Source organism: Cherax quadricarinatus, chromosome 21 (genome assembly GCF_038502225.1).
Source record: "Cherax quadricarinatus isolate ZL_2023a chromosome 21, ASM3850222v1, whole genome shotgun sequence".
Taxonomy (NCBI): Eukaryota; Metazoa; Arthropoda; class Malacostraca; order Decapoda; family Parastacidae; genus Cherax; species Cherax quadricarinatus.
In genome coordinates this window covers 15,335,718-15,359,361 of record NC_091312.1, presented here as the reverse complement: position 1 = coordinate 15,359,361, position 23,644 = coordinate 15,335,718, and the positions used below count along the sequence as shown (strand labels likewise).

Genomic DNA, 23,644 nt, shown 5'->3' with positions numbered 1-23,644 from the left:
AGGTGAAAGTGTATAAACTAAGAGAGGACGAAGTTAGGGTGAGATATAAGCAACTATTGCCAGAAAGGTGGGCTAATGCAAGTATGAATAGTTGGGAGGGGTTGAAGAGGGTTGGGATAGTTTTAAAAATGCAGTACATGTATTAGAATGTGGGGCAGAAGTTTGTGGCTGTAGGAGGGTGCGTGCAGGAGGAAAGAGGAGTGATTGGTGGAATGATGAAGTAAAGGGTGTGATAAAAGAGAAAAAGGTAGCTTATGAGAGGTTTTTACAAAGCAGAAGTGTTGTAAGAGGAGCAGAGTAAATGGAGAGAAAAAGAAAGGTGAAGAGAATGGTGAGAGAGTACAAAAGGAGAGCAGATGAAAGAGTGGGAAAATAAGTGCTGAAAATAAGAAAAAAATTTTGGAGTGAGATTTACAAGTTAAAGCCTAGGGAATAAATGGATTTGTCATTTAAAAACAGAGTAGGGGAGTTAGTAGATGGGGAGCTGAAGGTATTGGGTAGATGGTAGGAATACTTTTAGGAACTTTTAAATGACGATGATGAAAGGGTTCTGGTAATTTCATTCACTGCTCAGAGAGGTATAACATCATCTAGGAGTGAAGAAGAGCAGGATGTGAGTGGGGGGGAGGTGCGTGAGACATTACATAGAATGAAAGGGCGTAAAGCAGCAAAACTAATGGGATCATGACAGAAATGTTAAGAGCAGGGGTATATTGTGTTGGAGTGGTTGGTATTTTTGTTTAATAAATATATGAAAGAGGGGAAGGTACCTAGGGATTGGCAGAGAGAGAGTGTATGGTTCCTTTATATGAAGCGAAGGGGGACAAAAGAGATTGTAAAAATTATAGGGAAATAAGTTTACTGGTAATTTTTATATAGCTGGACTTGAGTACTGGAAATGGGAAGTACAGTGCCTGTACTTTAAAGGAGGGGCTTGGGATATTGGCATTTTGGAAGGATATGTTGTAGTTTTTATTTTATTAGCACACTGGCTGATTCCCACCAAGGCAGGGTGGCCCGAAAAAGAAAAACTTTCACCATCACTCACTCCATCACTGTCTTGCCAGAAGGGTGCTTTACACTACATTTTTTAAACTGCAACATTAACACTCCTCCTTCAGAGTGCAGGCACTGTACTTCCCATCTCCAGGACTCAAGTTCGGCCTGCCGGTTTCCCTGAATCCCTTCATAAATATTACTTTGCTCACACTCCAACAGCACGTCAGGTATTAAAAACCATTTGTCTCCATTCACTCCTATCAAACACGCTCATGCATGCACGCTGGAAGTCCAAGCCCCTCGCACACAAAACCTCCTTTACCCCCCTCCCTCCAACCTTCCCTATGCTGACCCCTACCCCGCCTTCCTTCCACTACAAACTGATACACTCTTGAATTCATTCTGTTTCGCTCCATTCTCTCTACATGTCCGAACCACCTCAACAACCCTTCCTCAGCCCTCTGGACAACAGTTTTGGCAATCCCGCACCTCCTCCTAACTTCCAAACTACGAATTCTCTGCATTATATTCACACCACACATTGCCCTCAGACATGACATCTCCACTGCCTCCAGCCTTCTCCTCACTGCAACATTCATCACCCATGCTTCACACCCATATAAGAGCGTTGGTAAAGCTATACTCTCATACATTCCCCTCTTTGCCTCCAAGGACAAAGTTCTTTGTCTCCACAGACTCCTAAGTGCACCGCTCACCCTTTTCCCCTCATCAATTCTATGATTCACCTTATCTTTCATAGACCCATCCGCTGACACATCCACTCCCAAATATCTGAATACATTCACCTCCTCGATACTCTCTCTCTCCAATCTGATATCCAATCTTTCATCACCTAATTTTTTTGTTATCCTCATAACCTTACTCTTTCCTGTATTCACTTTTAATTTTCTTCTTTTACATCCCCTACCAAATTCATCCACCAACCTCTGCAACTTCTCTTCAGAATCTCCCAAGAGCACAGTGTCATCAGCAAAGAGCAACTGTGACAACTCCCACTTAATGTGTGATTCTTTATCTTTTAACTCCAGGCCTCTTACCAAGACCCTCACATTTACTTCTCTTACAACCCCATCTATAAATATATTAAACAACCACAGTGACATCACACATACTTGTCTAAGGCCTACTTTTACTGGGAAATAATCTCCCTCTTTCCTACATACTCTAACTTGAGCCTCACTATCCTCGTAAAAACTCTTTACTGCTTTCAGTAACCTGCCTCCTATACCATACACCTGCAACATCTGCCACATTGCCCCCCTATCCACCCTACCATATGCCTTTTCCAAATCCATAAATGCCACAAAAACCTCTTTAGCCTTATCTAAATACTGTTCACTTATATGTTTCACTGTAAACACCTGGTCCACACACCCCCTACCTTTCCTAAAGCCTCCTTGTTCATCTGCTATCCTATTCTCCGTCTTACTCTTAATTCTTTCAATAATAACTCTACCATAAACTTTACCAGGTGTATTCAACAGACTTATCCCCCTATAATTTTTGCACTCTTTTGTCCCCTTTGCCTTTATACAAAGGAACTATATGTTGTAGTACACCTACCATCCGACTTACGACCTGCTCGACTTACGACCACTCGACTTACGACTGTGTTTTTTTTTTTGCCAAATTTCTGGGAAATAAACAACTACAGTGGACCCCCGCATACCATTGGCATCACATAACGTTTAATCCGCATACCGCTCGCTTTAATCGCAAAAATTTGGCCTCGCATACCGCTCAAAAACCCGCTCGCCGCTGTTCGTCCGAGATGCGTCCAATGTGCGCCCTCAGCCAGCCTCACATGTGCCGCCCGTGCCATTGTTTACCAGCCAGCCTCCGTGGTAACATCCAAGCATACAATCGGAACATTTCATATTATTACATTGTTTTCGGTGCTTTATCTGGAAAATAAGTGACCATGGGCCCCAAGAAAGCTTCTAGTGCCAACCCTACAGCAATAAGGGTGAGAATTCCAATAGAGATGAAGAAAGAGATCATTGATAAGTATGAAAGTGGAGTGCGTATCGCCGACCTGGCCAGGTTGTACAAGAAACCCCAATCAACCATCGCTACTATTGTGGGCACCAGAAAGGCAATCAAGGAAGCTGTTCTTGCCAAAGGTTTAACTGTGTTTTCGAAACAAAGATCGCAAGTGATGGAAGATGTTGAGAGACTCTTATTGGTGTGGATAAATGAAAAACAGCTAGCAGGAGATAGCGTCTCTCAAGCGATCATAAGCGAAAAGGCTAGGAAGTTGCATGAGGATTTAATTAAAAAAATGTCTGCAACTAGTGCTGATGTGAGTGAATTTAAGGCCAGCAAAGGTTGGTTTGAGAGATTTAAGAAGCGTAGTGGCATACATAGTGTGATAAGGCATGGTGAGGCTGCCAGTTCGAACCACAAAGCAGCTGAAAAATATGTGCAGGAATTCAAGAAGTACATAGACAGTGAAGGACTGAAACCTGAACAAGTGTTTAATTGTGATGAAACAGGCCTGTTTTGGAAGAAAATGCCAAGCAGGACCTACATTACTCAGGAGGAAAAGGCACTCCCAGGACATAAGCCTATGAAAGACAGGCTTACTTTGTTGATGTGTTCCAATGCTAGTGGTGATTGCAAAGTGAAGCCTTTATTAGTGTATCACTCTGAAACTCCCAGACCATTCAGGCAAAAGAATGTCCTCAAGGAGAATTTGTGTGTGCTGTGGAGGGCAAACAGTAAGGCATGGGTCACTAGGGACATTTTCTATGACTGGTTACACCATGCATTTGCCCCCAATGTGAAAGATTACCTAACTGAAAAGAAATTAGAACTTAAGTGCCTCCTGGTGTTAGACAATGCCCGTGGTCATCCTACAGACGTGGCAGAGCGACTTTATGGGGACATGAAATTCATTAAGGTGAAGTTTTTGCCTCCTAATACCACTCCTCTCCTGCAGCCCACGGACCAGCAGGTTATTGCAAACTTCAAAAAACTGTACACGAAAGCTCTGTTTGAAAGGTGCTTTGTAGTGACCTCAGAAACTCAACTGACTCTAAGAGAGTTTTGGAGAGAGCACTTTAATATCCTCAATTGTGTAAACCTTATAGGTAAGGCTTGGGAGGGAGTGACTAAGAAGACCTTGAACTCTGCTTGGAAGAAACTGTGGCCAGAATGTGTAGACAAAAGGGATTTTGAAGGGTTTGAGGCTAACCCTGAGAGGATTATGCCAGTTGAGGAATCCATTGTGGCATTGGGAAAGTCCTTGGGGTTGGAGGTTAGTAGGGAGGATGTGGAAGAGTTGGTGGAGGAGGACAATGAAGAACTAACCACTGATGAGCTGCTAGATCAACTTCAACAGCAAGAGGCCAGACCTGAGGAAACTGGTTCAGAGGAGGGGAGAGAGAAATTGAAGAAGTTGCCTACTACAAAGATCAAGGAAATCTGTGCAAAGTGGCTTGAAGTGCAAACCTTCATGGATGAAAATCACCCTCACACAGCTATTGCAAGCCGTGTTGGCAACCTGTACACTGACAATGTTGTGAAACACTTTAGGGAAGTCATAAAGGAACGAGAGGTACAGGCCACTATGGACAGATATGTTGTGCGAAAGAAGTCCAGTGACTCTGAAGCTGGTCCTAGTGGCATTAAAAGAAGAAGGGAAGTAACCCCAGAAAAGGACTCGACACCTCAAGTCTTAATGGAAGGGGATTCCCCTTCTAAACACTAACACTCTCTCTCCCCTCCTCCCATCCCATCAATCATCACCAGATCTTCAATAAAAGTAAGTGTCATGTAATTGTGCATGCCTTTTTCAGTTTGTGTGTATTAAAATTAACATTTCATGTGGTAAAAATTTTTTTTTTCATACTTTTGGGTGTCTTGCACGGATTAATTTGATTTCCATTATTTCTTATGGGGAAAATTCATTCGCATACCGATCATTTCACATAACAATGAGCCCTCTTGCACGGATTAAAATCGCTATGCGGGGGTCCACTGTATTTGTGTTGTACACAGTGTTTATCCTAAACCTTACAGTACAAAATACAGTACTAACAGCATAAAAAGTAAATTAAAACGTGAAATACCAAAATAAAACAATAAAATAAAGTCGTTACAAAAATGTGATGTTGATATTCTGTAGTAAAGTTCGACTTACATCCATTTCGACTTACGACCGGTTTCTCGGAACCGAACTTGGCCGTAAGTCGGATGGTAGGTGTATATCTTTATATACTTCTAAACTGTTGAATCTGGGCACCTCTGCAAAAACAGATATTATGTATGAGTGAGATGAAAGTGTTCAATGATGATAAAAGTATTTTCTTTTTTGGGGATTTTCTATCTTTTTGGTTCACCCTGACTCGGTGGGAGACAGCCGACTTGTTGGAATAAAAAAAAAAGTTTACCGAGTGTACCAGGTTAATTGTACAGTAGGGTTATTATTGAAAGAATTAGAGGTAAGACAGAGTAGGATTGCAGATGAGCAAGAAAGCTTTAGAGTGGGTAGGGGATGTGTAGATCAAGTGTTTACATTAACCCCTTGACTGTCGCAACCCCCAATCCTGAGGAGTCTCCTGGTGTCCCAAAATTTAAAAAAAAAAATTATTTTTTCTTATGAAATGATAGAGAATCTTTTCCCGATTGTAATGACACCAAAAAAACGAAATTTGGTGGAAAACTGACGTAATTATGCTCTCGCAAAGTTAGCGACCTCGGCGATATTTACAAATCAGCGATTTTGCCCACTTTGAGCCCTATTTTCGGCTAATTCCGTTGTTCCAGTCGACCAAACTCATAGCTATTTCTTTAGAACTCCATTTTTTCTATCGATTGAGTACAAGAAACTGCCCATTTACCGATTTCAACTACCCAATAATGTGGTCAGAAATTTGCAATTTGGCCAATTTCACGAAAACTAAAAAATATGACAATTTCAAAATAAGGTCCAGAATGAACAATGCAGACATTCCTGGCTCTAAAATAACATTTTCTTTCTTCATCAGTCATGTCTACAGGCCCCTCTGATATTATCTTGCTTTCTATTTTGAATTTTTATTCAAACAAAAAATAGAAGACTTACTATTATGCAGACTACTGCAATACTGTAATAATTGTATAAATAACATCAACCCATTCATGACTGCATATTAGAATGGCTAGTTAGACATTTATTGGACAATGGCATCATTTGTTTACTTTTGAACATTGGCAAAGATCAAACATTTCCCCTACTTTGAGCTCCATTTCTAGGTTCTTTTTATAGTAAAATCAATCAAAATCACCTCTATTTCTATAAAATGTTTTCCATTCTATCAAATGAGACCAGGAAAATGAGAATACAACCATAAATACTATACGAAAATAGACCACAAAGTCGGCATTTTAATTAAAAAAAACGATCGGAGTTTTTTTTTCTTATTATGCACTACGTGCTCCAGGATTTTTTTTATATGGTGCACACTAACCACACAGACCCATTCTCTCACATGTGGGCCTACCAGCTTTCTCTTGCTTGATTTGAAGCCGCTAGAATTTATGAGTATACAGTGGACCCCCTCATAACGATATTAATCCGTTTCTGAGAGCTCATTGCTATGCGAAATTATTGTTATGCGAATGAATTTTCCCCGTAAGAAATAATGGAAATCAAATTAATCCATGCAAGACACCCCAAAGTATGAAAAAAAAAAAATTTTACCACATGAAATATTAATTTTAATACACACAAACTGAAAAAGGCATGCACATTACATGACACTTACCTTTATTGAAGATCTTGTGATGATTGATGGGATGGGAGGAGGAGAGAGTCTTAGTGTTTAGAAGGGGAATCCCCTTCCATTAAGACTTGAGGTGTCGAGTCCTTTTCTGGGGTTACTTCCCTTCTTCTTTTAATGCCACTAGGACCAGCTTCAGAGTCACTGGACTTCTGTCGCACAACATATCTGTCCATAGTGACCTGTACCTCTCGTTCCTTTATGACTTCCCTAAAGTGTTTCACAACATTGTCAGTGTAATAGTCACCAGCACAGCTTGCAATAGCTGTGTGAGGGTTATTTTCATCCATAAAGGTTTGCACTTTCAGCCACATTGCACAGATTTCCTTAATCTTTGTAGTAGGCAACTTCTTCAATTTCTCTCTCCCTTCCTCCGAAGCAGTTTCCTCAGGTCTGGCCTCTTGCTGTTGAAGTTGATCTAGCAGCTCATCAGTGGTTAGTTCTTCATTGTCCTCCTCCACCAACTCTTCCACATCATCCCCACTAACCTCCAACCCCAAGGACTTTCCCAATGCCACAGTGGATTCCTCAACTGGCATACTCCTCTCAGGGTTAGCCTGAAACCCTTCAAAATCCCTTTGGTCTACACATTCTGGCCACAGTTTCTTCCAAGCAGAGTTCAAGGTCCTCTTAGTCACTCCCTCCCAAGCCTTACCTATAAGGTTTACACAATTGAGGATATTAAAGTGCTCTCTCCAAAACTCTCTTAGTCAGTTGAGTTTCTGAGGTCACTACAAAACACCTTTCAAACAGAGCTTTTGTGTACAGTTTTTTGAAGTTTGCAATAACCTGCTGGTCCATGGGCTGCAGGAGAGGAGTGGTATTAGGAGGCAAAAACTTCACCTTAATGAAGCTCATGTCCCCATAAAGTTGCTCTGCCATGTCTGTAGGATGACCAGGGGCATTGTCTAACACCAGGAGGCACTTAAGGTCTAATTTCTTTTCAGTTAGGTAATCTTTCACATTGGGGGCAAATGCTTGGTGTAACCAGTCATAGAAAAAGTCCCTAGTGACCCATGCCTTACTGTTTGCCCTCCACAGCACACACAAATTAGCCTTGAGGATATTCTTTTGCCTGAACGCTCTGGGAGTTTCTGAGTGATACACTAATAAAGGCTTCACTTTGCAATCACCACTAGCATTGGAACACATCAACAGAGTAAGCCTGTCTTTCATAGGCTTATGTCCTGGGAGTGCCTTTTCCTCCTGAGTAATGTAGGTCCTGCTTGGCATTTTCTTCCAAAACAGGCCTGTTTCATCACAATTAAACACTTGTTCAGGTTTCAGTTCTTCACTGTCTATGTACTCCTTGAATTCCTGCACATATTTTTCAGCTGCTTTGTGGTCCGAACTGGCAGCCTCACCATGCCTTATCACACTATGTATGCCACTACGCTTCTTAAATCTCTCAAACCAACCTTTGCTGGCCTTAAATTCACTCACATCATCACTAGTTGCAGGCATTTTTTTTAATTAAATCCTCATGCAACTTCCTAGCCTTTTCACTTATGATCACTTGAGAGATGCTATCTGTTTTTCATTTATCCATACCAATAAGAGTCTCTCAATATCTTCCATCACTTGCGATCTCTGTTTCGAAAACACAGTTGAACCTTTGGCAAGAACAGCTTCCTTGATTGCCGTTTTGTTGCCCACAATAGTAGCGATGGTTGATTGGGGTTTATTATACAACCTGGCCAGCTTGGAGACACACACTCCACTTTCATACTTATCAATGATCTCTTTCTTCATCTCTATAGTAATTCTCACCCTTATTGCTGTAAGGTTGGCACTAGAAGCTTTCTTGGGGCCCATGGTCACTTATTTTGCAGATAAAATCACCAAAAACACTTTAATAATACGAAATGTTCCGATTGTATGCTTGGATGTTACCGCGGAGGCTGGCTGGTAAACAATGCCACCGGCGGAACATGTGAGGCTGGCTCAGGCCGCACATTAGACGCGTCTCGGACGAACAGCGTTGAGCGGGTTTTTTAGCGGTATGCGAGGCAAAACCTTAGCGATAAAATGTATCGGTATGCGGATTTAACGTTATGTAAGGCCAACAGTATGTGGGGGTCCACTGTATATACGTCAAACACGGTACCTCGTAAGACGTATATATACGGCCGCGACAGTCAAAGGGTTAAAGCATTTTTTTTTTTTTTAACACGTCGGCTGTCTCCCACCAAGGCAGGGTGACCCAAAAAGAAAATACGTTTATCATCATTCAACACTTTCATCTCACTCACACATACATGTAATCACTGTTTTTGCAGAGCTGCTCAGAACACAACAGTTTAGAAGCATATACGTATAAAGACACACAACATATCCCTCCAAAGTGCTAATATCCCGAACGTCTCCCTTAGAGTGCAGGCATTGTACTTCCCATTTCCAGGACTCAAGTGCGGCTATACAAAAATAACCGGTTTCCCTGAATCCCTTCAGTAAATATTACCCTGCTCACATTCCAACAGATCGTCAGGTCCCAAATACCATTCGTCTCCATTCAGTCCTATCGAACACGCTCATGCACGCCTGCTGGAAATCCAAGCCCCTCGCCCTCAAAACCTCCCTTACCCCTTCCTTCCAACCTTTTCGAGGATGACCCCTACCCCGCCTACCTTCCCCTACAGATTTATATGCTCTCCATGTCATTCTACTTTGATCCATTCTCTCTAAATGACCAAACCACCTCAACAACCCCTCTTCAGTCCTCTGACTAATACTTTTATTAACTCCACACCTTCTCCTAATTTCAACACTCTGAATTTTCTGCATAATATTTGCACCACATGTTGCCCTTAGATAGGACATCTCCACTGCCTCCAACCACCTCCTCGCTGCTGCATTCAAACCCAAGCTTCACACCCATATAAGAGTGTTGATATTACTATACTTTCATTCATTCAATTCTTTGCCTCCATAGATAACGTTTTTTGTCTCCACATATACCTCAACGCACAACTCGACTTTTTTCCTCGTCAATTCCATGATCAACCTCATCCTTCATAAATCCATCTGCCAGCACGTCAACTCCCAAGTATCTGAAAACATTCACTTCTTCCATACTCCTCCTCTCCAATTTAATATCCAATTTTTCTTTATCTAAATCATTTGATACCCTCATCACCTTACTCTTTTCTGTGTTCACTTTCAACTTTCTACCTTTACACATACTCCCAAAGTCATCCACTAACCTTGGGAATTTTTCTTTAGAATCTCCCCTAAGCATAGTATCATCAGCAAAAAGTAACTGTGTCAATTCCCATTTTGTATTTAATTCCTCATAATTTAATTCCACCCCTCTCCTGAACACCCTAGCATTTACTTCTTTTACAACCTCATCTATAAATATATTAAACAACCATAGTGACATTACACATCCCTGTCAAAGACCTACTTTTACTGGGAAGTAGTCTCCCTCTCTTCTACACACCCTAACCTGAGCCTCACTATATCATAAAAACTCTTTACAGCATTTAGTAACTTACCACCTATTCCATATAGTACTTGCAACATCTGCCACATTGCTCCCCTATCCACTCTATCATATGCCTTTTCTAAATCCTTAAATGCAATAAAAACTTCCCTACCTTTATCTAAATACTGTTCACATACATGCTTCAATGTAAACACTTGATCTACACGTCCCCTACCCACTCTGAAACCTCCTTGCTCATCTGCAGTCCTACATTCTGTCTTATCTATTTCTTTCAATTATAACCCTACCGTACACTTTTCATGGTATACTCAGTAAACTTATTCCTCTATAATTTTTACAATCTCTTTTGTCCCCCTTCCCTTTATATAAAGAGACTATACATGCTCTCTGCCAATCCCTACGTACCTTCCCCTCTTTCATACATTTATTTTTTTTTTTTATTATCACACCGGCCGATTCCCACCAAGGCAGGGTGGCCCGAAAAAGAAAAACTTTCACCATCATTCACTCCATCACTGTCTTGCCAGAAGGGTGCTTTACACTACAGTTTTTAAACTGCAACATTAACACCCCTCCTTCAGAGTGCAGGCACTGTACTTCCCATCTCCAGGACTCAAGTCCGGCCTGCCGGTTTCCCTGAATCCCTTCATAAATGTTACTTTGCTCACACTCCAACAGCACGTCAAGTATTAAAAACCATTTGTCTCCATTCACTCCTATCAAACACGCTCACGCATGCCTGCTGGAAGTCCAAGCCCCTCGCACACAAAACCTCCTTTACCCCCTCCCTCCAACCCTTCCTAGGCCGACCCCTACCCCGCCTTCCTTCCACTACAGACTGATACACTCTTGAAGTCATTCTGTTTCGCTCCAATCTCTCTACATGTCCGAACCACCTCAACAACCCTTCCTCAGCCCTCTGGACAACAGTTTTGGTAATCCCGCACCTCCTCCTAACTTCCAAACTACGAATTCTCTGCATTATATTCACACCACACATTGCCCTCAGACATGACATCTCCACTGCCTCCAGCCTTCTCCTCGCTGCAACATTCATCACCCACGCTTCACACCCATATAAGAGCGTTGGTAAAACTATACTCTCATACATTCCCCTCTTTGCCTCCAAGGACAAAGTTCTTTGTTTCCACAGACTCCTAAGTGCACCACTCACTCTTTTTCCCTCATCAATTCTATGATTCACCTCATCTTTCATAGACCCATCCGCTGACACGTCCACTCCCAAATATCTGAATACGTTCACCTCCTCCATACTCTCTCCCTCCAATCTGATATTCAATCTTTCATCACCTAATCTTTTTGTTATCCTCATAACCTTACTCTTTCCTGTATTCACCTTTAATTTTCTTCTTTTGCACACCCTACCAAATTCATACATTTATTAAACAAAAATACCAACCACTCCAACACTATGTCCCCCACTGCTTTTAACATTTCTGTCATGATCCCGTCAGTTCCAGCTGCTTTACCCCCTTTCATTCTATGTAATGCCTCATGCACCTCCCCCACACTCACATCCTGTTGTTCTTCACTCCTACAAGATGGTATACCTCCCTGTCCAGTGCATGAAATTACAGCTTCCCTCGTCGACATTTAAAAGTTCCTTGAAATATTCCCTCCCTCTACCCAAAACCTCCGTCTCCCCATCTACTAACTTCCCTACTCTGTTTTTAACTGACAAATCCGTTCGTTCTCTAGGCTTTCTTAACTTGTTTAACTCACTCCAAAATTTTTTCTTATTTTCATTAAAATTCCTTGACAGTGCCTCTCCCACTCTATCATCTGCTCTCCTTTTGCACTTTCTCACCACTCTCTTCACCTTTCTTTTACTCTCCATATACTCTACTCTTCTTATAACACTTCTGCTTTGTAAAAACCTCTCATAAGCTAACCTTTTCTCTTTTATCACACCCTTTACTTCATCATTCCACCAATTACTCCTCTTTCCTCCTGCACCCACCCTCCTATAACCACAACCTTCTGCCCCACATTCTAATACTGCATTTTTAAAACTATTCCAACCCTCTTCAACATCCCCACTACTCATACTTGCACCATCCCACCTTTCTGCCAATAGTTGCTTATATCTCAGCTGAACTTCCTCCTCCCTTAGTTTCTACACTTTCACCTCCCTCTTGCTTGTTGTTGCCATTTTCTTCTTTTCCCATCTACCTCTTACTCTAACTGTAGCTACAACTAAATAACGATCCGATATATCAGTTGCCCCTCTATAAACGTGTACATCTTGGAGCCTACCTTCACCCTTTTATCCACCAATACATAATCTAACAAACTACTTTCATTATGTGCTATATCATACCTTGTATATTTATTTATCCAGTTGTTCCAGTTGTATGTTTTGAAGCGACCGCGGTGGGTGGCTTGTAAACACTGGCACCCACGGGACAAGTGAGGCGCGCTCAGGCCAAAGTGGACGCGTCTCATACGGAACGAATAGCGCTGGTTGGGTTTTTAAGCGCTAGTCCAGGCAAAATTTTTGCGTTAAAATGTATCGCTAGTCAGATTTATCATTAATCGATGCCATCCCTGGTTGAGGGTCCACTGTATCTGAAAACGTTCTCTTCTTCCATACTACTACTCTCTAATTTGATATCCAATTTTTCTTTATCTAAATCAATTGATACCCTCATCACCTTACTCTTTTTCTATGTTCACTTTCAACTTTCTACCTCTACAGACTCTTCCAAACTCATCCACTAACCTTTGCAACTTTTCTTTGGAATCTCTCATTAGCACAGTTTCATCAGCAAAAAGTAATTGTGTCAATTCCCATTTTGTATTTAATTCCCCATACTTTAATCCCACCCCTCTCCCGAACACCCTAGCATTTACTTCTTTTACAACCCCATCTATAAATATATTAAAACAACCATGGTGACATTAAACATCCTTGTCTAAGACCTACTTTTACCGGGAAGTAGTCTTCCTCTCTTCTACACACCCTAACCTGATCCTCGCTATCCTCATAAAAACTCTTTACAGCATTAAGTAACTTACCCCCTATTCCATATACATGTACTTGCAGCATCTGCCACATTGCTCCCCTATCCACTCTCTCATATGCATTTTCTAAATCCATAAATGCAATAAAAACTTCCCTACCTTTATCTAAATACTGTTCACATATATGCTTCAATGTAAACACTTGATCTACACATCCCCTACCCACTCTAAAACCTCCTTGCTCATCCACTATCCTACATTTTGTCTTGCATCTAATTCTTTCAATAATAACCCTACCATACACTTTTCATGGTATACGCAGTAATATTATTCCTCTATAATTTTTACAATCTCTTTTGTCCCCCTTCCCTTTATATAAAGGAACTATACATGCTCTCTGCCAATTCCTAGGTACCTTCCCCTCTTTCATGCATTTATTAAACAAAAATACCAATCACTCCAATACTGTATATCCCCCTGCTTTTAACATTTCTGTCAGTTCCAGCTGCTTTACTCCCTTTCATTCTACATAATGCCTCACACACCTCCCCCACACTCACATCCTGCTCTTATTTACTCCTATAAGATGGTATACCTCCCTGGCCAGTGCATGAAATTACCGCCTCCCGTTCTTCGTCGACATTTAAAAGTTCCTCAAAATATTCCCGCCGTCTACCCAATACCTCCATCTCCCCATCTACTAACTCCCCTACTCCATTTTTAACTGACAAATCCATTCATTTTCTAGGCTTTCTTAACTTGTAAATTTCACTCCAAAATTTTTTCTTATTTTCATCAAAATTTCTTGACAATGCCTCTCCCACTCTATCATCTGCTCTCCTTTTACACTCTCTCACCACTCTCTTCACCTTTCTTTTACTCTCCATATACTCTGGTCTTCTTATAACACTTCTGCTTTGTAAAAACCTCTCATAAGCTACCTTTTTTCTTTTATCACACCCTTTACTTCATCATTCCACCAGTCACTCCTCTTTCCTCCTGCATGCACCCTCCTATAGCCACAAACCTCTTCCCCACAATCTAATACTGCATTTTTAAAACTATTCCAACCCTCTTCGACTCCCCACTACTCATACTTGCACTAGCCCACCTTTCTGCCAATAGTTGCTTATATCTCACCCGAGCTTCTTCCTCCCTTAATTTATACACTTTCACCTCTCTCTTACATGTTGTTGCCATTTTCCATTTGTCCCATCTACCTCTTGCTCTAACTGTAGCTTCAACTAAATAATGATCCGATATATCAGTTGCCCCTCTATAAACATGTACATCCTGAAGCCTACCCATCAACCTTTTTATATTATTTATTATCACACCGGCCGATTCCCACCAAGGCAGGGTGGCCCGAAAAAGAAAAACTTTCACCATCATTCACTCCATCACTGTCTTGCCAGAAGGGTGCTTTACACTACAGTTTTTAAACTGCAACATTAACACCCCTCCTTCAGAGTGCAGGCACTGTACTTCCCATCTCCAGGACTCAAGTCCGGCCTGCCGGTTTCCCTGAATCCCTTCATAAATGTTACTTTGCTCACACTCCAACAGCACGTCAAGTATTAAAAACCATTTGTCTCCATTCACTCCTATCAAACACGCTCACGCATGCCTGCTGGAAGTCCAAGCCCCTCGCACACAAAACCTCCTTTACCCCCTCCCTCCAACCCTTCCTAGGCCGACCCCTACCCCGCCTTCCTTCCACTACAGACTGATACACTCTTGAAGTCATTCTGTTTCGCTCCATTCTCTCTACATGTCCGAACCACCTCAACAACCCTTCCTCAGCCCTCTGGACAACAGTTTTGGTAATCCCGCACCTCCTCCTAACTTCCAAACTACGAATTCTCTGCATTATATTCACACCACACATTGCCCTCAGACATGACATCTCCACTGCCTCCAGCCTTCTCCTCGCTGCAACATTCATCACCCACGCTTCACACCCATATAAGAGCGTTGGTAAAACTATACTCTCATACATTCCCCTCTTTGCCTCCAAGGACAAAGTTCTTTGTCTCCACAGACTCCTAAGTGCACCACTCACTCTTTTACCCTCATCAATTCTATGATTCACCTCATCTTTCATAGACCCATCCGCTGACACGTCCACTCCCAAATATCTGAATACGTTCACCTCCTCCATACTCTCTCCCTCCAATCTGATATTCAATCTTTCATCACCTAATCTTTTTGTTATCCTCATAACCTTACTCTTTCCTGTATTCACCTTTAATTTTCTTCTTTTGCACACCCTACCAAATTCATCCACCAATCTCTGCAACTTCTCTTCAGAATCTCCCAAGAGCACAGTGTCATCAGCAAAGAGCAGCTGTGACAACTCCCACTTTGTGTGTGATTCTTTATCTTTTAACTCCACGCCTCTTGCCAAGACCCTCGCATTTACTTCTCTTACAACCCCATCTATAAATATATTAAACAACCACGGTGACATCACACATCCTTGTCTAAGGCCTACTTTTACTGGGAAAAAATTTCCCTCTTTCCTACATACTCTAACTTGAGCCTCACTATCCTCGTAAAAACTCTTCACTGCTTTCAGTAACCTACCTCCTACACCATACACTTGCAACATCTGCCACATTGCCCCCCTATCCACCCTGTCATACGCCTTTTCCAAATCCATAAATGCCACAAAGACCTCTTTAGCCTTATCTAAATACTGTTCACTTATATGTTTCACTGTAAACACCTGGTCCACACACCCCCTACCTTTCCTAAAGCCTCCTTGTTCATCTGCTATCCTATTCTCCGTCTTACTCTTAATTCTTTCAATTATAACTCTACCATACACTTTACCAGGTACACTCAACAGACTTATCCCCCTATAATTTTTGCACTCTCTTTTATCCCCTTTGCCTTTATACAAAGGAACTATGCATGCTCTCTGCCAATCCCTAGGTACCTTACCCTCTTCCATACATTTATTAAATAATTGCACCAACCACTCCAAAACTATATCCCCACCTGCTTTTAACGTTTCTATCTTTATCCCATCAATCCCGGCTGCCTTACCCCCTTTCATTTTACCTACTGCCTCACGAACTTCCCCCACACTCACAACTGGCTCTTCCTCACTCCTACAAGATGTTATTCCTCCTTGCCCTATACACGAAATCACAGCTTCCCTATCTTCATCAACATTTAACAATTCCTCAAAATATTCCTTCCATCTTCCCAATACCTCTAACTCTCCATTTAATAACTCTCCTCTCCTATTTTTAACTGACAAATCAATTTGTTCTCTAGGCTTTCTTAACTTGTTAATCTCACTCCAAAACTTTTTCTTATTTTCAACAAAATTTGTTGATAACATCTCACCCACTCTCTCATTTGCTCTCTTTTTACATTGCTTCACCACTCTCTTAACCTCTCTCTTTTTCTCCATATACTCTTCCCTCCTTGCATCACTTCTACTTTGTAAAAACTTCTCATATGCTAACTTTTTCTCCCTTACTACTCTCTTTACATCATCATTCCACCAATCGCTCCTCTTCCCTCCTGCACCCACTTTCCTGTAACCACAAACTTCTGCTGAACACTCTAACACTACATTTTTAAACCTACCCCATACCTCTTCGACCCCATTGCCTATGCTCTCATTAGCCCATCTATCCTCCAATAGCTGTTTATATCTTACCCTAACTGCCTCCTCTTTTAGTTTATAAACCTTTTATCCACTAATATATAATCTAAGAAACTACTTTCATTACATGCTATATCATACCTTGTGTATTTATTGATCCTCTTTTTCATAAAATATGTATTACTTATTATCAAACCTCTTTCTACACATAGCTGAATTAAAGGCTCCCCATTTTCATTTACCCCTGGCACCCCAAATTTACCTACTACTCCGTCCACAACATTTTTACCCACTTTATTTATTTATTTATTTATTTATTTTGCCACAGGTATATGCAGTGGCACTGAAAGGTGCTGGTGGTTGTGAGAAGCCAGATGATCAGGTCGAGGATGATAGACCCGAAGCAGAGGTTGCCTTACAACCATCTGAAGAGAGTTTACTGAGTTTGGTTCAACCTGAGCTGATGGCTTTGTCTAAGTCTTGGTTAGCAGCTCTTAAGGATCATGCTCTTCTTTCCTTACCACCAGGTGGGCAGCTGTGAATGTGTAATATTAGTCTGTCCAAGTGTTGCTAACAAGGGTTTTGCATCAGTCACTGTGAATGAACTTCTTTGAAGAAATACATATTGTATCAAGTTGTTTGGTACTGTACCTGGTTTTATTCATGTCCAGAACTTTATTGTGAAAGAATGTGGACATGTTTACGAATTTGCTTTGGATCATTCCATTGATTTGAGCATTTAGCACATTTTGAAATAATGTATGCTGAACCCTATACAGCCTCTCCTCACTTAGCGACGTACTCGTTCACCAACAACTCTGACTTACAATGCGCTCTCTAACTAGTATGCATACCTAAATAATGTATAAATGTTACAAATGGTGCAAAGGTGACATTAAAACAAAGTCAAAGATGGTTGACACAAACCCACTGCCATTATAGTATGCTCCTTGCTTAGCAACAAATTAGTTTACTGATATGATCTTAGGAACGGAACTCCGTCATTAAGTAAGAAATTGTATTTACTTTTGCTCTTAACCTCGAGTCAAGTTACAGTGGACCCCCGGATTACGACATTAGTCCATTCCAGAGAGCGTGTCTTACACCGAATCTGTCGTAATCTGAATTAATTTTCCCCATAAGAAATAATGGAAATCCAATTAATCCATTCTAGACACCCAAAAGTATTAAACAAAATAATTTTTTTACATGAAATATACATTTCCCCACACAGAAAACAATGAGACGTGCAGAATAAATAATAAAATGACACTTACCTTTATTGAAGACATATTGATGAGTGATGAGACGGGAGGAGGGGAGAGGATGGAGGTGTACTAGTGTTTGGAAGGGGAATCCCCTTCCATAAGGACTTCAGGTACCAAGTCCTTATCTGGAGTTACTTCCCTTCTTTGCTTGTTAATGCCTCTAGGACCAGCTTCAGAGTCACTGGAGCCCTGTTGCACAAAATATCTGTCCAGAGAGCTCTGTTTCTAGCATCTCTTTAAGATTTCCCTAAAATGTGGGACAACATTGTCGTTGTAGGTGTAGCCAGCACGGCCTGCAACAGCTGTGTCAGAGTGATGTTCATCCATAAATGTTTGCACATAAGAAAGCAAGAATACTGCAGCAGGCCTGTTGGCCCATACTAGGCAGGTCCTTCATAAACCATCCCACTAACAGAATCGTATTTGCCCAACCCAATTTTCAATGCTTCCCAAGCAATAAGCTTTGATAATTCTATTCACTTGTGTGCAAGTCCCACTCAAATCAAATCGTGTGTGTGGGGAAGTACCCTGGCTGGTGTGTGGGGAAGAACCCTGGCTGGTGTGTGGGGAAGTACCCTGGCTGGTGTGTGGGGAAGTACCCTGGCTGGTGGGTGGGGAAGTACCCTGGCTGGTGGGTGGGGAAGTACCCTGACTGGTGGGTAGGGAAGTACCCTGACTGGTGGGTGGGGAAGTACCCTGGCTGGTGGGTGGGGAAGTACCCTGGCTGGTGGGTGGGGAAGTACCCTGGCTGGTGGGTGGGGAAGTACCCTGGCTGGTGGGTGGAGAAGTACCCTGGCTGGTGTGTGGGGAAGTCCACTGGCTGGTGTACATAAGAAAGCAGAAACACTGCAGCAGACCTGTTGGACCATACTACCACCCTCTACCACCACCACTTTCGTATCTTTCTACAAACTTTTTCTTGAATTCTGTAGTGTTTCTCACCCTCTTTGGGCCCATGGTGGCTTATATAGCAGTTACAAGCACTGAAAACAATGGAATAATAGAAAATGTATCGCATGGAATCGTCCTCACTGGCTTGTAAACAGTCGCACACTTGCTGTACGTGGAGTGTCCGGGCCGCTCACACCGTGCGGACATGTTCAGGATGAATGACTCGAACCAAGTTCTTTGTCATTAACCAGACCAATATTTTGACGAAAAACATTACTTAATCTGAATTTTACGTAATCTGATGGCATCATAATCCAGGGGTCCACTATACAGTGGACCCCCGGTTTACTATCAGCTCCCAATGCGACCAATTATGTAAGTGCGTTTGTATGTGTATGTTTTGGGTTCTGGAATGAACTAATCTAATTCACAATATTCTTTATGGGAACAAATTCGGTCAGTACTGGCACCTGAACATACTTCTGGAATGAAATAATATCGTAAACCGGGGGTCCACTGTATTTATAAAATTTTGTACATTTTCATGTAGGGCTCATAATATTAGTATGAAAAATTTTACTTTTTCAGTGTTAAAGATAAATTGAAATTTCTTGTCAGTTTAAGTATACACACTGGCAAACCTTGGCAACAACTGGAAGAATATTTTCCTCTTTCAGAATTTTCTAGTCAGTTGCCTCATGATGGTGGAGCATTTTACTCTAACGAGAGTGTGGAGGGAGTCCGCCCATACTATCGCAGTGCTTGGCCTCCAATGCTTTATGCTGCAGCCCTCTGGCTCAGTTCAGGAGGTTTTGATAAAGCAGGAGAAGAAGAGAATGAGGAGTCTGACATCAGTCCCTCAGCAGTACCTGTAACACCAAGCACGAACACTACCACCACAACAGTCAAAAGCCCAGAGGTCTTAAATACTGATCGCTTTTATCTTCTTTTAGGTAGGTACCTATTCTGTTGCATTTAATTTAATCACTCATTTCCACTTTCGTTAATTCAGTACATGTATATACTGTAGTTAAATTTATCAGCAAATGTAAATTAAATAGCATGAATTTTCACAATTATAAATGCAGTGGGGAGAAATTAATGGGATTAGGTCAGAAGTTTCAAATAGTTAGAGCTAAAGAACGAGTAGCAATAATGTTGAAGGATAAGTTATGGCAAGAAAAGAGGGAATATAAATATATAAATTCAAGGATTATGTGAAGTAAAATAAGGGTTGGATATGAAAAGTGAGTTATAGTAAGTGTTTGTGTGGTAATTTCATGCATTGGCCTGGGAGGTATACCATCTTTTAGGAGTGAAGAAGAGCAAGATGTGAGCGTAGGGGGAGTTGCAAGAGGCATTACATAGAATGAAAGGGGGTAAAGCAGCTGGAACTGACAGGATCATGACAGAAATTTTAAAAGCAGGATGGGGGGGGGAATATAGTGTTGGTGGTTGGTTTTTTTGTTTAATAAATGTATGAAAGAGGGGAAGGTACCTAAGGATTGAAGAAGAGAAAAGTATAGAGGAGAGAAAAAGATTTTGGGAAATGTTGAGTGAGTGCATGGGGAGTTTTGAACCAAGTGAGAGAGTACTTGTGGTTGGGGATCTCAATTCTAGTGGGTAAAAATGTTGTGGAAGGAGTAGTAAGTAAATTTGGGGTGCCAGATGTAAATGAAAATGGGGAGCCTTTAATTGAGCAATGTGTAGAAAGAGATTTGGTAATAGATAATACATATTTTATGAAAAAGAAGATAAATAGGTATGCAAGGTATGATATAGCATGTATTGAAAGTAGTTTGTTAGATTATGTATTAGTGGATAAAAGGTTAATGGGTAGGCTTCAGGATGTACATGTTCGTAGAGGGGCAACAGATATATCGGATCATTTAGTTGTAGCTACAGTTACAGTAAGAGGTAGATGGGACAAAAGGAAAATGGCAACAGCAAGTAAGAGGGAGGTGAAAGTGTATAAGCTAAGGGAGAAGGAAGTTACGGTGAGATGTAAGCAACTATTGGCAGAAAGGTGGGTTAGTGCAAGTATGAGTAGTGTGGGGGTTGAAGAGGTTTGGAATAGTTTTAAAGATGCAGTATTAGAATGTGGGGCAGAAGTTTGTGGCTATAGGAGGGTGGGTGCAGGAGAAAAGAGGAGTGATTGGTGGAATGATGAAATAAACAGTGTGATAAAAGAGAAAAAGGTGGCTTATGAGAGGTTTTACAAAGCAGAAGTGTTATAAGAAGAGCAGAGTATATGGAGAGTAAAAGAAAGATGAAGAGTGGTGAGAGAGTGCAAAAGTAGAGCAGATGATAGAGTGGGAGAGGCACTGTCAAGAAATTTTAATGAAAATAAGAAAAAATTTTGGAGTGAGATTTGCAAGTTAAGAAAGACTAGGGAACAATTGGATTTGTCATTTAAAACCAGGATAGGGGAGTTAGTAGATGGGGAGCTGGAGGTATTGGGTAGATGGCGGGAATATTTTGAACTTTTAAATGTCGATGAAAAACGGAGGCAGTAATTTCATGCGCTGGTCAGGGAGGTATAACATCTTTTAGGGGTGAAGAAGAGCAGGATGTAAGTGTTGGGGAAGTGCGTGAGGCATTACATAGAATGAATGGGGGTAAAGCAGCTGGAACTGACAGGATCATGAAAGAAATGTTAAAAGTGGGGGGGGGGGAATATAGTGTTGGAGTGGTTGTTATTTTCATTTAATAAATGTATGAAAGAGGGGAAGGCATATGATAGTGGATAGGGGAGCAGTGTGGCAGATGTTACAAGTTTATGGATTAGGTAGTAAGTTACTAAATGCTGTAAAGAGTTTTTATGAGGATAGTGAGGCTCAGGTTAGGGTGTGTAGGAGAGAGGGAGATTACTTCCCGGTAAAAGTGGGTCTTTTACAGGGATGTGTAATGTCACCATGATTGTTTAATATATTTATAGATGGTGTTGTAAAAGAAGTAAATGCTAGGGTGTTGGGGAGAGGAGTGAGATTAAATTATGGGGAATCAAATACAAAGTGGGAGTTGACACAGTTACTTTTTTGCTGACGATACTGTCCTTATGGGAGATTCTAAAGAAAAGTTGCAAAGGTTAGTGGATGAGTGTGGGGGGTGTGTAAAGGTAGAAAGTTGAAAGTGAACATAGAAAAGAGTAAGGTGATGAGGGTATCAAATGATTTAGATAAAGAAAAATTGGATATCACATTGGAGAGAGGGAGTATGGAAGACATTAATGTTTTCAGATATGTATTTATGAGTTGACTTGTCAGCGCATAACCTACTTCCACATTCGTTGTATGTGTTATTACCTACGACTGCTGCACCTCTCATGCCTACAGTATGTAAGCCATTTCTTTGCACATATGCTGTATTCTTTTCAAGATTGATGGACTGATCACATTGACTCAAGGCTGAGGGACTGATTACCTCAAACTACTCCTGTTCTTCACTATTCTCCTCTGTAGGGACTGATGAAGCCACTGTGTGGCAAAACGTTTCCTCATTAATGATACCCAAATGTTGCACAAGTGTCTAATTTTATGGGGAGATGGAGGTATTGGGTAGATGGCGAGAATATTTTGAGGAACTTTTATGTCGACAAAGAAAGGGAGGCGGTAATTTCATGCATTGGCCAGGGAGATATACTACCATCTTTTAGGAGTGAAGAAGAGCAGGATGTGAGTGTGGGGGAGGTGCGTGAGGCATTACGTAGAATGAAAGGGGGTACAGCAGCTGGAACTGCCGAGATCATGATAGAAATGTTAAAAGCAGGGGGGATACAGTGTTAGAGTGGTTGGTATTTTTGTTTAATAAATGTATGAAAGAGGGGAAGGTACCTAGGGATTGGCAGAGAGCATGTATAGTTCCTTTATATAAAGGGAAGGGGGACAAAGAGATTGTAAAAATTATAGAGGAATTAGTTTACTGAGTTTACCAGGAAAAGTTCACAGTAGGGTTATTACTGAAAGAATTAGAGGTAAGACAGAATATAGGACTTCAGATGAGCAAGGAGGTTTTGGAGTGGGTAGGGGATGTGTACATAAAGTGAAGCATATATGTGACAAGTATTTAGATAAAGGTAGGGAAGTTTTCATTGCATTTATGGATTTAGAAAAGGTGTATGTTAGTGGATAAGGGAACAATGTGGCAGATGTTGCAAGTATGTATATGGAATAGGTAGTAAGTTACTAAATGCTGTAAAGAGTTTTTATGAGGATAGTGAGGCTCAGGTTAGGGTGTGTAGAAGAGTGGAAAACTACTTCCTGGTAAAAGTATGTCTTAGACAGGGATGTGTAATGTCACCATGGTTGTTTAATATATTTATAGATGGGGTTGTAAAAGAAGTAAATGCTAGGGTGTTTGGGAGAGGGGTGGGATTAAGTTATGGGGAATCAAATACAAAATGATAATTGACAGTTACTTTTTGCTGATGATACTGTGCTTATGGGAGATTCTAAAGAAAAATTGCCAAGGTTAGTGGACGAATTTGGGAGTGTGTAAAGGTAGAAAGTTGAAAGTGAACACAGAAAAGAGTAAGGTGATGAGGGTATCAAATGATTTAGATAAAGAAAAATTGGATATCAAATTGGAGAGGAGGAGTATAGAGGTAATGAATGTTTTCAGATATTTGGGAGTTGACATGTCAGCG

At 41.1% G+C, this 23,644-nt stretch overlaps 1 protein-coding gene across 2 annotated transcripts in view; it reads left to right on the top strand.

Moving 5' to 3' along the window:
- Positions 1-23,644, top strand: part of LOC128688991 (HEAT repeat-containing protein 5B) — a 255,910-nt gene that overhangs the window by 154,081 nt on the left and 78,185 nt on the right. For both annotated transcript variants that reach the window (XM_070087247.1, XM_070087248.1), the window contains exons 26-27: positions 17,169-17,367; positions 19,677-19,952. In XM_070087247.1, the coding sequence (XP_069943348.1) occupies positions 17,169-17,367; positions 19,677-19,952 (475 nt within the window). The remainder of the gene's footprint in view (positions 1-17,168; positions 17,368-19,676; positions 19,953-23,644) is intronic.